General features: G+C 67.6%; 1 protein-coding gene across 5 annotated transcripts in view; it reads left to right on the plus strand.

Moving 5' to 3' along the window:
* The window catches only part of SLC12A7 (solute carrier family 12 member 7), a 62,807-nt gene that overhangs the window by 29,183 nt on the left and 18,280 nt on the right, over positions 1 to 15,344 (plus strand). For all 5 annotated transcript variants that reach the window (XM_025270751.3, XM_044932651.2, XM_044932652.2 and 2 more), the window contains exons 2-7: positions 9,211 to 9,305; positions 9,621 to 9,743; positions 11,945 to 12,091; positions 13,233 to 13,287; positions 14,546 to 14,676; positions 14,975 to 15,216. In XM_025270751.3, the coding sequence (XP_025126536.2) occupies positions 9,211 to 9,305; positions 9,621 to 9,743; positions 11,945 to 12,091; positions 13,233 to 13,287; positions 14,546 to 14,676; positions 14,975 to 15,216 (793 nt within the window). The remainder of the gene's footprint in view (positions 1 to 9,210; positions 9,306 to 9,620; positions 9,744 to 11,944; positions 12,092 to 13,232; positions 13,288 to 14,545; positions 14,677 to 14,974; positions 15,217 to 15,344) is intronic.

Consider the following 15,344-nt stretch of genomic DNA (forward strand, 5'->3'; position numbering starts at 1 on the left):
CGTGTCTGTGCGTGTCTGTGTGTGTCTGTGTGTGTCTGTGCGTGTCTGGGGCGCTGGTTGGAGCACTGCCCTGTGTGTAGGTCCCTGGCAGCCCTGGGCAGAGGGGCGCCTGTGTGCTCCATGGGCTCCATCAGGGAAGAAGGGGCCCTGGAGGCCAGCGGGGCATGTGCGTGGAGGGGCCTCTGTGCCCAGGCCGGGCTCGCCACCCCTCTGCCCCTCACCTGGGTGGGGCAGTGGGCTGGGCTGAAGGGACCCACTGCTGCTCCAACCCCGGGGGCCTGCTGCTTGGTGGCGCCCCGAGACCTGTTGGAGAGCGGGGTCCCCTTCTCGCCTTGGGACTGGAGGGGACTCAAGTAATTGACTCTAAATGTCTGCTGTTTTCCCAGGTGGCGCTAGTGGTAAGGGAAAGATAGGAAAGGAAGTGAAGTTGCTATGTCGTGTCCGACTCTGTGATCCCAGGGACTGCAGCCCGCCAGGCTCCTTTGTCCACAGAATTCTCCAGGCAAGAATCCTGGAGTTGGTTGCCATGCCCTCCTCCAGGGGATCTTCCCGACGTAGGGACTGAACCCAGGTCTCCTGCATTGGAGGCAGATTCTTGACTGTCTGAGCCACCAGGGAGTTCAGTGGTAAAGGACCAGCCTGCAATGCAGGAGACACACGAGGCTCAGGTTCGATTCCTGAGTCGGGAAGATCCCCTGAAGGAGGAAATGGCAACCCATGCCAGTATTCCTGGCTGGAGAATGCCATGGACAGAGGAGCCTGGCAGGCTATGGTCCACAGGGTCACAAAGAGTCCGGCGCGGCTGAACACACCACATCCCCTGCGTGGAGGCAGGCGGTGGGCTGGTAAGCGCTGCCTGGAGGAGCGGGGAATGGGGGAGACTCACTGCGCCGCTGGAGGCCGGGCGGGGACGGTGATGAGCTGTGGGCCCGTCAGGGCCGTGGCCCCAGGTCTGGATCCGCTGCAGCTCAGGGCGCCGCAGGCTGCGCAGCAGCGCCTGGGGCGGCCAGAGGTGTCCGCCAGGCCGGACACGGTGGGCGAGGGGCTGCCCTCCACATCTTGCCTCCCGGAGAACCTGTTCGTGGGGATGGGGCTCTGCCCAGCGGCCATAGTCGCGAGCCGACCCTGGCAGGTCCTGGTGCCTGGCCGGGTGACCCCTGGGTCGGCCTGCACTGCTGCGCGGGGGGATTGCGGCCTCGTGCGGGGCTATCTTTCCCGGGCCCGTGGTCGGGCTCAGGCTGGGAATCGGAGGCACAGGCTGGGGGTGGACGTGTGCCGCCGGCCGTCCCCAGGGTCTCCATCCCCAGCCGCACGTGCGGGAGGCTTCAGGGCAGAGGCTCTGTCTGGCGGTGAGCATGGGCTGGGGTCTCTGCAGCCACTGCCTTCTGCTCGAGGGGGAAGACCCCCCAGCCTGGGGCCCATGAGACGGAGGCCAGGCCAGGTCTGGGGCCTGGCGGGAGTGGACGGCGCCCGGGCATGGCAGCTGGGCCTGGGGCCTTGCGGGCTGCGGCGGGCGGCCACCGTGGGCTGCCTGCTCGGGGGGCCTGGGGCAGCGCTGTCTGCAGAGAGAGCAGAGCATGAAGGGTTAACACGTTTCTTTCATGAGAAAGCGGGCGCCCCCCCGAGAGCCAGGCCTGGTCTGTGCAGATAAGCTGTGCTGCAGTGGGACCAGCCCAGGAATGAGACGCCCTGGCTCCCCCATCCATGGCCGCTCCCCCATCCACGGCGGCCCGCGCTGTGCTGGGCCCGGAGCCCGCTGCAAGGAGCCCCAGTGAGTGCCCCGTCCAGGTGCCCTTGTGGCTGGTGGGGGTGGGGTCTGCAGCCCCCGGAGGGTGGGTGGGAGCTGTCAGTGCGGGGTCTTGCCCGGGGCCTCAGGCGTCTGCGCGGGCCAGCTGCCTGCGTCCCTGCTTGGGCCCAGAGGCGGGGCCCCGCTGCGCGTTCGTTTCCTCTTTTTGGGGTGCTTTCTATTGAGGACAGAGCTGGGGGGATGTAAGCTCCGTTTCTGAGCTTCACGTGGCCGGGGTGGGACCTGTGACCCTGCGCGAGTTTCCTGGGCTTAGGTTGTCCTTGGGCCGTGTGCTGGGAGGGGAGCCAGACGGGCCTGCGGGCCTGTGGTTGCCCCTTGCAGCCAGGCTGCCCGCTTCTGCCCTGCCTGCGGCTGCTCTGCAGCCAGGCCTGTCTGGGATCTGCACGCGGTTAGCATACGGCTGTCCCCCAGGGTACCGTCTCTAAGGTGTTCCCCGGAGTGGGCTGTCCCCTGGGGGTCAGGAGGCCCCTCAGAGACCCCGCATCTTGCTGAGGCTTCTCACCCTGCCTGCTCTCCTGCTCTGGAGCCGGCCTGTCCCAGAGGTGGCCCTTGGGTCAGGCCCCGTCCTCAGGAGGCTCGCGGGATGGGACGGCCCCTGGGGAGGGATTGTGTGGGGCCAGCATCAGAGGACAGGAGCCCCAGGTGGCTCTTGGGTTTCCTCCTCTCTCTGAGTGGGGTCTTGACCACAGCCAGATGGAGCCTGAGCTGGTAACGGGAGCCGCCTCGGGAGGCCGCTAGGGTGCCCAACTCCCGCCTTGGGCCCTGGCTGGGCTGGCCCTGTGCCCCACCTAGGCTGGGATCACAGCCGCGGGTCCCCGAGAAAGGAGTGGCCGGAGAGGGCGTGGCACCCACGTGATGGAGGGGTGGCGGGGAGCCATGCTCCCTGAGTCCACCGGCGGCCCTCACCACCCGGCGCGGGGTCGTGTCCAGATGGGAGGAAAGTCCCTGGAACACACTCTGTTCTGGAGGGCCCAGCTGTGCCCCGTCCCACACGCGTGTGCTGACCATGCGTCTGTGCATACCCCGGGTGTCTGGCTGCTCCTCTGTGTTGGCGCCTCTCGGTAGCCAAGATGCCCAGAGCCGCCCCGTCTCAGCAGGGGGTGTCTGCGGCCCGACTGTTGGGGTGGCCGTGGCCTCGGTCCTCCCGCCCCGGAGCCTTCCTGAGTCTTTCTCTGAGTCCACCCCGTCCTTCGTGTTTTGAGGAGCACCTTTGTCCCTGGGCTCTGTGGGACAGTGTGGGAGGCGGCAGTGGCGGGTTAGAGGGCGGTGAGCGGGACACAGCTGGGCCGGTGGGCCTTGCCCCATGGCCCTGCTGCCTGCTGTGGGTTTTGGCTCATTCCTGGTCGTGCCAGGGTGCTGGTGGCGGGATGCCCCCGGGAATGAGTGTCCTTTCACGAGGGCTCTTTGGAGGTGCCATGAGCTGGCCCTGCCCGCCTCTCCACGCCGAGCTCCCCTGCCCGCCAGGCACTGGCTCCGGGCGGCCAGCCAGATGCCAGGCACACGCCTGTCGCGGGCACTCCCAGGTGGGGGCAGGGTGCCAGGCCCGCGTCCCGCCCTGCACCGTGGCCCAGGGTGGGACGATGCAGCCTGTAGCTCTGGCAGGGGGGCTGTGTTGGTGGTGGGGTCAGCTCGCGGTGGGGCAGAAGGGCTGGGTGCACAGGACAGAGACAGAATTTGCCAACCTGGGGGTCACCCGGCCAGGCCCCTGGCAAATGGCGTCTCGGCATCTGGTCCTCCCTGAGATGGCACGGGGGCCTCGCAGGCCAAGAGTGAGGGTCAGGGAGACCCGCGGAGGCTCTGGTGCTCCGGGCCCGTCCACCCCGCGGAGGCTCTGGGGTTTGGGGCCCATCCCCCGGAGGAGGCTCTGGGGGCTCGGGGCTTGTCCCCCCCGCAGAGGGTCTGCGGGGCTTGGAGCCCATCCACCTGCCGCCCCCCTCGTGGCTCCTAGCTGTGGGCTGGAGCGTCCATCTCCCACCGGAGCCCCAGGTGGGAAGGCTGGCCGGCCCTCCAGGAGCAGACGCTGGGGGAGATTCCTGTGCCGGAGGCGGTGTCGGCTGGAGGGCTGTGGGTGGCTCTTGGCCTCTGCTTTCCTCTCAGCGTTTCCTCTGTCTTTGCTGCAGGACGAGTTACTGTTTCAGCCCCAGACTTGCTGTGAGAGCAGCGGAGCCCCCGGGCTCGAATGGTTCCGTTTCTCCGGCCTGATCGCAGGGCGCTCCTTCTCAGCCCTTGGCCCTCAGGGCGTGCACTGGCGGCCAGGCCCTGGATTTCAGATCCAGCGTCACTCCTGGCCCCAGAGCGTGGAGGGCAGGGGGCGCTCATTAACTCGGTGTCGAGAGACCTAAAACCCCTGGTTCCAGCCTGGGTGACGTGGAGGAGAGCCCGCCGTGGGGGCCGTGGCCGTACGGGGAGCCCAGGGAGTAGCCGGTCGGGCTCAGCACAAGGTTGGCAGGTGGGGCCGCTGTCCTGGAGGTGCCCTGCGCCCCCGGGAGGGCCGGGTGCCCCCTGTGCAGGCCGCCCATGCTTGGTGGCAGGAGGGGGCTGTCGTGGACCAGCTGACCCTCAGGAGCGCCTCTGGCCCTGAGCCTTGGGGCCTTTCCCGAGACTCGTGCTGAACCCCAAACACGGAGGCGGAGGAGCTGCTGCCCTCGGGGCCTCGGCAGGCAGGGCTCTGACCGAGGCTCTGCCCCAGCCTGGTCCCGGCCACCCCCCACGCCCCGCGGAAGGCCCTGCTGTGTTCATGACAGGGACGCCCAGTCTCCTCCGGGGAGCAGGAGCCAGAGTGCCGTGCAGACTTCCCGCCCCAGGTCCGGAGCCCTGCGTTCCACGTGTCCCTGGTCCCCACTCACGTTTACTGATTCGGGATTCAGTTTGCATCTCATGGAGCCATCAGTGGGGCATCAAAACTGCTGAGGGGAAACCAGATGCAGGGCAAGTGGAAAGGGTGGAGGCCGCGGGGTGGGTCAGCATGCAGGGTGAGCCCCAGCGGTGGCACGCTGGGGGCTTCTGAGGGGGCCCCGCCTGTGAACTGAGGCAGGCTGTGCAGGTGAGGGGGAACGGACAGACGGAGGGGCCAGCTCTGCTGGGGGCGGTGGGGGTCCACCCCACAGTCTCCAGGCCATTCTGTGATTAGACGTCTGACGTGAGCCTGGCCTGCCCGTTAGAGCAGGTTAACCCGTGGGGCTGCCTGTCCTGAGCGCCCCGGCCTGGGGACGGCAGGGTGGGGCCTGCCCTCCCAGCCGGCCTGGCCCCAGACACCTGATCTGCATCGGGGGTGCCCTTGTCACATAGCCTGAAGGCTGCTGGGCCCTCGGGGGCACCGGGGGCCCCGCCCCAGGAGGATGGATGCTTCAGGGCCCCTGGGATTCCCTCTGCTTGGGCTGGTCCTGGGTCCCCGTCATCATGAACAAGCAGAGTGAGCACGGGGCTGCAAGCCCGGAGCGGGGTCCGGGCCCCAGGAGGACCCCCGCCCTTCAGAGCCCCCATGTGAACAGAGGGCTCAGGCTCTGGAGGTCTTCGTGCCAGGGACTCCTTTGTGCACACAGGAGTTGTACCCTGCTGCTCCCTTGAGAGATGAAAGTGGACGCTGTCCAGAAGTGAGAGTGATTAAGGGTGACGGGTGTTTCCGTTTTGTGGAAACACAGGTGACCTCTCAGGTGGAAACATTGGATTTTTCCTTTAATTACAACCCTGATCTCTGTGCGTGGGTGTTCTGTGTTTTTTATTTTGGCCGTGCTGGGTCTTTGTTGCTGCCTGGGCCTTCTCTGTTGCAGCGAACAGTGGCTTCTCATTGTGGCGGCTCCTCTTGCTGCAGACCACAGGCTCCAGGGCCACGCGCTTGGCTGCTCCAGGGCACGTGGGGTCCCCCCCAGCCCAGGGCTGGAACCCGTGTCTCCTGCTTGGCAGGTGGCTCCTCACCCCTGGGCCACCAGGGGAGCCAGGAAGCACTCTTTGATCTTTAGTCAGGAGTCTCGGCTGGAGCAGGTTGAGGAGGAGAAGGCTGCCCCCGGCCCGGTCCAGGCCCCCCACCCGTGGCCGCCCCTTGCTTGGGAAGGCGCTTGTCCCCACGTGTGCGTCTCCGTGGTGCTGGGCCCGAGCCCCGGGGAAGCCTCGAGGGCTGACTCCCCGCCCATGTCTCCAGGAGGGGAGGCAGGCGAGTCTTGGTTGAAGGATGAGCTGTGAAGATGGTGGTCCCCCGTGGGAACCGAGGCTTGCGGTGTGCTGGGGGCGGCCTCCAGGCCCGGGGTTTATGGAGACGCTTGAGGGGTGTGCTGCTGTGTCTGTGGCGCGTTTTGTGTGTGCCCCGTGTCCTCTGTGCTCATTGCACGTGATGTCTACACCGTGCTCAGAAGCCCCAGGTGGGAAGGCAGAGGCCCCCTGGGCGCCGGGCTTCCAGCGTGCAGGCCCTGCCTGCAGCATGCAGCCCGTCCTGGCCTAGGGGGGTGTTCGCGGCGCCGTCTCCCAGTCTCCACGTCGTCCTGTGTAGCTACCTCATCCGCCTGACCCGGGTCCGTACACCTAGTGGTGGCCTGTCCCGTGCCCCGGCCCCTTCTGTTCCCTTCCGGCCTCTGGTCTCAGAGCCCCTCGGTCTGGGGGACGGGCGGGCTGTCCCAGCTCCCGATCGAGGTCGCCGCTTGCTTTCCCAGCCGTGCCTGGGGCTAACCCCACTGCAGGTGCCCAGCCACCCTGTGCCCAAGGGCGTTCAGGCCGACCCGCCAGAGGCCCCCCCGACCACAGGCTGTGCTTCCAAGGTGGGGGCTGGGGTGGGCGCCCCAGGGCTTTTGTGCTGAGCAGAGCGGAGGCCCTGCCCACGCCAGCCACTTCTCCCGGATGAGAAATACAAGACCCAGGCGGGGGCCGTGACTTTGTGCAAGGTCGGGCAGACGGGGAACCCGACACCCCTCCGGGGGCAGCCGGTGCGGCTGGAGCCGGCGCCCGGGGCTGGGCCGGCCTGCGTGTCCTCCAGCGTCCCGTCCGCAGACAACTCTCTGCAGCTTCCGTTTACGCCAGAGCCCCAGTCGGAAATGCCGGCCTCTCGTTACCAGAAAAAGGATTGTTATTACCAGAAAAGCACGGTCGTGGGGACGGGAAAGGACGCTGAGTGACCGGCGGGAAGGAGACAGGGAGGGGCTGGCGCTGCCCAGACGCCCACTGAGCAGGGAGGGGTGCTCGGGCACGGATTCTCGCCCAGGTGAGGGCAGTTGAAGGCAGCTGTGTTTCTTAAAGGGCTTCCCAGGTGGTGCGAGTGGCAGAGAGCCTGCCAGTGCGGGAGACGTAAGACACACAGGTCCGACCCTTAAGTCGGGAAGACACCCTGGGGGAGGAAATGGGGTCCACAGAGGTGTGTTGTGGGCTTTGTTTTGACCTCACGCCAGAACCTCGGCTTCAGAGAACACACTCGAGCGCAGGATAGTGTGTTCCCCTGGCGCTGGCCCTCCCGTCCCGTGCTCCCCAGTGCCCCTCCTCGCGCGCTGCCCCATCTGCCGAGAGCAGGCGGCCGGTGTTGTGCCATCTGCGTCTCCCGGAACAGGCGCGTTTCCTCCCGCGAGCCCTGTGGCCCAGTCACCAGCACCGAGACCTGCAGTGAGTGCAGGTCTTGGGTTTCGCCATCAGCCCAACAACATCTTTCGTGGAAAGTGCCAGCTATGCTCTGCTATGCACCCTGACGCCCCATCTCCGTCTTCTTTCTCCCCCCTTCCGGAACCTTCCGGAGCCTTCTGGAGCCAGCCTGTGTCCCCTGTGGCTTCTCTCCTGAGGAGGGTGGTCCCCACTTGGCTTTCAGCTCATGTTGGGGCTCAGGAGCCCCAGCAGGCGCGCCCTCTCCTGGGTGTCGTCAGCCCGTGACCCTCACGTTCACCTGACCTTGGTTTGCTGGGTGGTCGGCTCGTCCGGACACCACCCCTGCCGTGTGGGCAGCTGGCGGGGCCGTGGACAGCCCTGTCCCTGCCTCCAGCTCTCAAGTGTGCTCCTAGCGTCTGCTGGCAATTCCCCCCTGCAAGCACTGACCCCCATCTCTGGGCCCCGTGGGCCTGTGCACCCACGGTGGTCCCCGGGGCTAGGCAGCGGGCAGTGCGGGTCCATCCAGCAGGGGCCAGGGCTCTGCCCGCTGAGTGCTTTCATGGGCTGAGCCCTGGGAAGCTTCTGGGAGGGGGCTGGGAGGCCTGGGAGTTGGGGCGTGGAGCTGAGTGGGGCCTCTGGATTTTGGGGGGCTCGGCAGGGGGCAACCCCTGGGCCCCAGCAGCTACTGTTTGTCTTGTGGCGAGGTGTGGAGACATGGATGGATGGAACACGCTCGCCCTGTGCGTCTGGGCTGGGCTTTTTCTCGGGACTTGGGGGTCACCCATGAGTCACCCCCCACCCCCCAACAGGGCCTGGTGAGTGGGTGATTCTCTGCCATGGCCATGCTTGGGGCTGGCCCGGGGCCTGAGAGAAGCCTGCTTTGGGTGCCTTTTCCCCGTGTCCTCGCTCAGTTCTTTCAGTAGGGCCAGGTCTGTCGCAGAAGGCCCGTGGGTGGCGCTGACGTGCAGGAGGCCCCAGCCGCTCCCCTAGCTCACCCGCGTCCTGGGCGGCACCCAGAGCGGCGTTGACCTTGAGCCAGGGCTGTGCTTAGAGCGGTGCCCACCTGGTTTTTCTGCTTACGTTGCACTGGAGCACACGGTCACGCTGTGTCTGAGGGTCGGGCTGACCCATTATTGCTCTGTGGACGGCTGATGCCAGAGGTCTCCATACACTCGCGCTGGGGTTGGTGGCCCAGGCCTTCCCGACAGGAACAGCTACAGGGACGGCAGGGCCGCGGTGGGCCACCTGCCTGCGGGTGCTCCGTGTGGGCTCCGGGCCCCTCACAGGGCGGGGCTCCCAGCGGGCGGGGTCCCCAGGCCCGGGGGTCAGAGGCGCTGTCAGGGCAGAGCCTCCTTACAAAGGCCGGTCCCCACTGACGCTCAAGGCCAGGCTGGCGGGAGCCGCTGGTGATGAGATACTTGTCCTGAGGGGCCTGTGATGCTGGAGCCGGACCCCAGGCTCTTGGACCCAGTGCTGCCCTCAGCCTTGTCTCTGCCTGGCGCCTTCGCCTGGACGGGTCACCGAGGGCATGAGGGCCAGGTCGAGAGGGGCCGCTTCTCTTGTCCCGCCCCCACCCCCACCCCTCCCCGGGACTCCCGCCCCCTTTGGCCGGGCCCCGCCCCATCTGACTGTGCCCCGCCCCGTCTGACCTCACCCTCGCCATGTCTGACCCAGCCCCGCCCCGTCTGGCCTGGCCCCTCCCTGTCTGACCTGGCCCCGCCCCATCTCACTGAGCCCCGCCCCGTCTGGCCTGGCCCCTCCCTGTCTGACCTGGCCCCGCCCCATCTCACTGAGCCCCGCCCCGTCTGACCCGGCCCCTCCTTGTCTGACCGCGCCCCGCCCCGCAGGAGACGGACACCCCAGGGAGAGCAGCCCATTCATCAGCCATGGGGAGGCGGACACAGAGAGCGTCTACGAAGGGAAGAACATGGCGCTGTTTGAGGTGAACCTCACTTCCCCCTCTAAGCAGGTGGCAGGAGGAACCGTAAGAGAGGCCCACTCCCGGCCTCACGGTGAACGGAGGGTCCCAGCTGAGGCCTCAGGGAGCCCCTCGGAGGGGCTGGACCCGGGCCACTTGGGAGCTCTGACCTCGAACCCCTGACCCCTGGGCTGTGTCCACAGCCCCCTGCCCATTTTGGATATGTTGGCCTCAGGGCACACGGAGCGGGGACACCCCCCAGGTGGTTGATCTGGTCAGTTGGGTGATATCTCTGGGGTGGGGATGGGTAACTGACTCTATGTCTCGGCCCCAAAACAGGAGGAGATGGACAGTAACCCCATGGTGTCCTCACTGCTCAACAAGCTGGCCAACTACACCAACCTCAGCCAGGGCGTGGTGGAGCATGAGGAAGCAGAGGACAGCCGGCGGCGCCAGGCCAAGGTGAGCCTCACCCCGGGCCCCAGGCCCTTGGGCCCCCCGGCTCGCAACCACCCCCACCCAGCCCAAGGTGCCCCCTCCCCCTGGGCCCCAGGCCCCCAGGCCAAGGTGAGCCCCACCCCAGGCCCAAGGCCCCCAGACCAAGGTGCCCCCTCCCCTGGGCCCCCTGGCCTGCGACTGCCCCCTGCCCCGGCCCCCAGGCCAAGGTGCCCCCCACCCTGGGCCCCAGGCCCTTGGGCCCCCCGGCTCGCAACCAACCCCCACCCTGGCCCCCAGCCCAAGGTGCCCCCTCCCCCTGGGCCCCAGGCCCCCAGGCCAAGGTGAGCCCCACCCCGGGCCCCAGGCCCCCAGACCAAGGTGCTCCCAAACCCCGGGCCCCCGCCCCCCGCGTCCCCCACCTGGCTCCCAGGCCAAGGTGACCCCCTACCTGCGACCGCCCCCTGGGACCCCAGGCCAAGGTGCCCCCCACCTTGCAACTACCACCCCCAGCCCTCAGGCCCCCAGGCCAAAGTGCCCCCCACCCTGGGCCCCCCACTCCCTGGGTCGTCATGGGCCCTATCCCGCTCCCACCTTCCCAGGGGCCTTATTTCTGAGCATTGTCTCTGGGACTCTCTCCCAAGATGAGCCGAGCTGCCTGCGGGTCCCCGCGGAGGCCCTGTGTGCACAGGGGAGATCGTGGACTCGTGTCCCGGGCAGGTGGCCCCGGCCTCCGTCCCCCGGGGGCTGGGAGCAGGTGCTGCAGGCTGCCTGGGACCCTCTGCATGATGTGTGGCCGGGTGGGCGGGTTTGCCAGACGCCCCAGCCACCCCACCGAAGACTGAGCGTGGGTCCCTCCAACTGAGGGGCACTGAGCTGGGGCATCCATCCCCCGAAGATGCCTTCTCCAGGGTCCAGGCGCCTCTCATGTCCTGGGCCTGGGGACCACTCGGGTTGAGCCTTCAAAGCGGCCTCTTTTGCAGTGCTGGGGGCCCTGAGTGGCCTTTCAGGACCGGGCTCTCCTCAGCTGCTGGCCCTGGCTGGGCTGGGGGCTAGCCTTGCATCACCCTCTCGTTTGCTGCCAGGCCGTGAACCCCCAGTCCCCCCAGATTCCCCCCATAACCACTTTGATTGTCACACGCCGACACTCGGGGTCTAGGCTGTGGGGCCGTCCCAGCTGAGCCCGCCCGGCATCTGACCCACCTCCCTGGCCATCGGTGCCCCCCAGAGTCAACTCCTGGGTCATCTGCTCTGTAGGCGTTCCTGTGTCGCCCACCCAGTCTTCCCCAGAAGCCCCCCCCCCGGCTTCCTTTGAGGGGGTGTCTTGGGGCTGGACTGTGTCTCCCCAGTCTCCATGAGATGCCCCGTTTCAAGCAGCCTGACCCCTTTCACGGGAAGTGTTTTTGCAAGCCGGTCCTCCAGATTTTTCCCTCTTGCTCACCTGAGTTTAAGCTGCTCCCCCTGTTAAACATTCTCTTGTCTTCTCGGCCAGGTGACCCCAGATCCCGAGTGGGCCACCTGACGCTGGGGTCTCGTCGGCTGTTGGCAGGACAGGCTGGGCCCCAGCCCTGACACTGGGGTCTCGCCGGCCGTCAGCAGGACGGGCTGGCTCCCGGCCCTGTTTTCTGGGTGGCTTCCTGGACCATGGTCCGTGCGGGGTCCCGGCCATTCGCATCACGCGCCCTCTTGGGGTTACCTCTTGGCGGGGCGACCCCTCTACCAAGCCGTGTCTGGGCCCCATGCGGGCGGGACCCTTGGGAAGGGGTGGCCTGCAGGCGGCACATGCCCCCCACACCCTTGCAGGTCCCCCCCTTGCTGGACGTCCACCTCGTGGTCAGGACCCGGCGGGTGCCTGTCGTGGTTTAGGCCCTGGTGGCTAGTGCCTGGTCCTTCCCCCGACCTCTCTTCCTCCAAGTCGGGGTCTCCTGAGGACCAGGGTGCAGGCATGCTGGGCTATCTCCCCACCTTCTCATGGCACCCCTAGGAGAGTAGGGTGGAGCCTGCCCCCGCCCCTGCTCTGGGTTCTGTCTGAGCCCTAGGCGTCCTCTACCTCCCTGGGGCTTGCGGTCCTGGGGCCCGGGGCATGCACGCGGCTCCTGGGCTGAGGGGAGCCGGCCCGGCCCTTTCAGCCTCTCCGTGTCTTCCCGTCCCCCGGCCTCCCTGTGGTCCCGGGGCCCGGGTGTGCATGCGACTCCCGCCCGGCCCTCACGGCACCCGCTGTCTTGCAGAGCCCCGGCATGGGCACCTTCATCGGCGTCTACCTGCCCTGCCTGCAGAACATCCTGGGCGTGATCCTCTTCCTGCGCCTCACGTGGATCGTGGGCGCGGCCGGCGTGCTGGAGTCTTTCCTGATCGTGTCCATGTGCTGCACCTGCGTGAGTGGGGGCGTCGGGGCCCTGTGAGGGTGCACCCACTTTCGCCTGTGCGTGGGGCAGGGGTCTGGCCGTCAGGGTCCACCCGTTGGGACCCCAGCCTCGCCCGTGGGCAGGTCGGCCCTTGGCTGCTGACTGGTGGGCAGGGCTGGGGGCTGGCGGGGTCTCCACAGAAGCAGGGTGAGTGAGTGTCCCTGGACGGTCACCGCTGCCGGCCGGCCTGCGCTTGCAGCGGCTCCCCTGCCCACCGGGGGCTTCTGGGCATTTCCCGGGGCTCCCACTGGAAGGAGAGGCCTACTGGTGACGTATTCAGATCCGGGCGCACCAGGCCCTCTCAAGTGGCCTCTGGCTCCTGCCCTGCCCCTCCCTCCATTCCTGTGGCGAGGAGGGCCATTCAGCCGCCCTGACCGCAAGCGCCACCAGCCCGAGAGGGCAGCGGGCAGATGAGCAGGGCCCCCGGCCGCCCCGCGGCGGTGGGGTCGCGCCGTGCTGTTCTGCACTTAGTGCCCCTGGGAGCATCTTTGGAAGAATTTCCCCCAAAACCCACGAAAGCAGGAGACGGAGCAGGGCCTTGTGAGCCGGAATCGCGCCCGGCAGGACCCGGCCAGCGGGTCGCTGAGGCCTCATGCCTCCCTGGGGCTCTTCCGTCGGGTTTTCAGGTTGTGAAGTGATTGCCCTGCAGCCCGCAGGTGTGGCCACTTCCCTGTGCAGGTGGTGGGGCTGGAGGCAGCCCGCCCTGGATAGGCTCCCATGGTCCTCCGCCCCACGGTCGGGGGTGCGCAGACAGGGTCCTGGGCACGTCACAGGAGGTGTGCCTCCATGGGGTTCCCCTGCGTCCCCCCAGGAGATGAGCATCTCGATGGGGCCTCTTGCCTCCCACGGGGAGTGGGCACCCACTAGAAACCAGCCCTTCAGTGCAGGAGGGCCTTGAGCTGGGGGACCCCTGGGTGATCCCAGGAGCTTGACATTGGAGGTCAAGTAGTCAAGGTCCCGAGTGCTCCAGCCACGCGGCCGCCCGGCCCCTCTGTGGTCAGAAGCTGGGAGCTGGCCTGTAGGCAGCCCTGCGCGGGCCTGGCGCCGTCTGCATGCTGAGGTGGCTGTTGGAAACCCTGCGTCTTCTGAGAGGCCCCCTGTTTATCCTCAGACGATGCTGACCGCCATCTCCATGAGTGCGATCGCGACCAACGGCGTGGTCCCAGGTAGGGGAGCTGCGGGCAGCTGGGCATGGCGGGGCGGGGCTGCGTGGCTCCGTGGTGGACAGGGCTGCGTGGCCACTTCCTGTGACCTTTGCCTGCACCCCGGGTGGCCTCGGGCTTCCCAGGTGGCTCAGTGGTGAAGAATCCATCTGCAGTGCAGGAGACCCGGGTTGGATCCCTGGGTGGGAAGATCCCTGGAGGAGGGAATGGCAGCCCCCTCCAGTCTTCTTGCCTGGAGAATCCCATGGACAGAGGAGCCTGGTGGCCTGCCGTCTATGGGGTTGCAAAGCGTCAGACATGACCGAGGGACTGAAGCACCCTCACCACCGGGTGGCCTCGGGGCAGCAGAGAGCGGTCCCGGGGTGGGAGGGAGCCTGTGTCCTGAGGGGCAGACGGCAGGGAGCTCGCCCTCCAGGGGCCCTGTGGGCAGAGACCCTGCGGTTGAACAGGGAGCCCCCCACCCACCATGTCCCCACCCCTGGGCGCGTCGGGGCTTCTGTGAGGCCAGGTGGGGTGTGTACCTGCGGTTCATCCCCTGGAGCCTGCACACCCAGGGTCCCTGTGAGACTGGGTTTCTCCTCCGAGACACCTCTGTGGCACTTGCCGTCGTGTGCCCGCTGCTGCCCCTGGGTGGGGCTGGCGCCTCACAAGCTGTGGCGTCTCTTTGGCCCTGGATTCTGGCTGCCCACAGATTGGGTTCTCTTCCCAAGGCGAGTCATTGCCAGGACTAATCCACCAAAGTGCCGTGGGGCTGGGGGAGGTGGCCGGGGGGTCCCAGGAGGGCCTTGTGGTCAGCCCCCCGAGGGGCTCGCCGCTCTTCAGGAGGGGGTGCGCCTTCAGGTGTCCTCCAGCTGCCCCTTGCCACGCACGGTCCCTGGTTGATGTCCGAGTGGGGTCTCAGCCCGCTAGCAGGAGGACCAGGGACGGGCTGGCAAGCTGGCCGCCCCCACGCCCTGAGGTGAGACGTGGAGCCGGTGACTCAGTTTCCTAAATGTTCTCGGGCGAAGTTAAAAGAACGCAGGTGTCGGCCGTCGTGGTCTCGGCCCTGGGCCCTGACCTCCTGCTTGGAGCTGCACCTCCTCAGTCATGGTGTCCAAAGTCGGCCGCCCGCTGGGAGGAGGTGCTGGTGGATACCAGGCGGGTTCCCTGCCCGCCTCCTCGCGCCCCGTTCCGGGGATGAGCCCGCCTGCCCTGGGAGGCTGGTATTCTCGGTCGGTGGTGCGTGTGTAACCTGCCATGTCCCGTTCGGCGTGTCTTGCAGCGGGCGGCTCATACTACATGATATCGCGGTCTCTGGGGCCGGAGTTCGGGGGCGCCGTGGGCCTCTGCTTCTACCTGGGCACCACGTTTGCAGGGGCCATGTACATTTTGGGGACCATTGAGATTTTTTTGGTAAGTGCTTTGTTTCGGGCCGGGTTCCTTTGTCCAGCACATCGGTGGCCATCTGATGCCCCTGTTTGGTGACCCGAGGGTCTGTCCCAGCGGCATCTGCGGGTGTGGGGGCTCATGGGGTGGGGGGGACACCCAGCGCAGAGCCCCTGAGAAGGCCCTCTGGGAGGCACTGGCGCCCCGGCCCCTCCCTGTTCCTGGGGGTCCCCTTGGCAGGGCGGGTGCCCCTCCCTGCTCCCAGGGGTCCCCTTGGCAGGGCGGGCGGCCTTCCCGACCTGGTCCTGTGCCCTGCGCCCTGCAGACCTACATCTCGCCCGGCGCAGCCATTGTGCACCCCGAGGGCGCGGGGGGCGAGGCCGCGGCCCTGCTGCACAACATGCGCGTGTACGGGACCTGCACGCTGGCCCTCATGGCCACGGTGGTCTTCGTGGGCGTCAAGTACGTGAACAAGCTGGCCCTGGTGTTCCTGGCCTGCGTGGTGCTCTCCATCCTCGCCATCTACGCCGGCGTCATCAAGACCGCCTTCGACCCGCCCGACATCCCGTGAGTCCTCCGCCAGGTCCTGGGGCTGTACCCACTGAGCGTGTCGGCCGGGCTGGGGACCAGGCCGTGTCCACAGCCGTCGGCACTCTGGCTGGGTTGAGGACGGGCTGGCAGGCCTGGGACCCGTC

This window comes from Bubalus bubalis, chromosome 19 (genome assembly GCF_019923935.1).
Source record: "Bubalus bubalis isolate 160015118507 breed Murrah chromosome 19, NDDB_SH_1, whole genome shotgun sequence".
Lineage (NCBI taxonomy): Eukaryota > Metazoa > Chordata > Mammalia > Artiodactyla > Bovidae > Bubalus > Bubalus bubalis.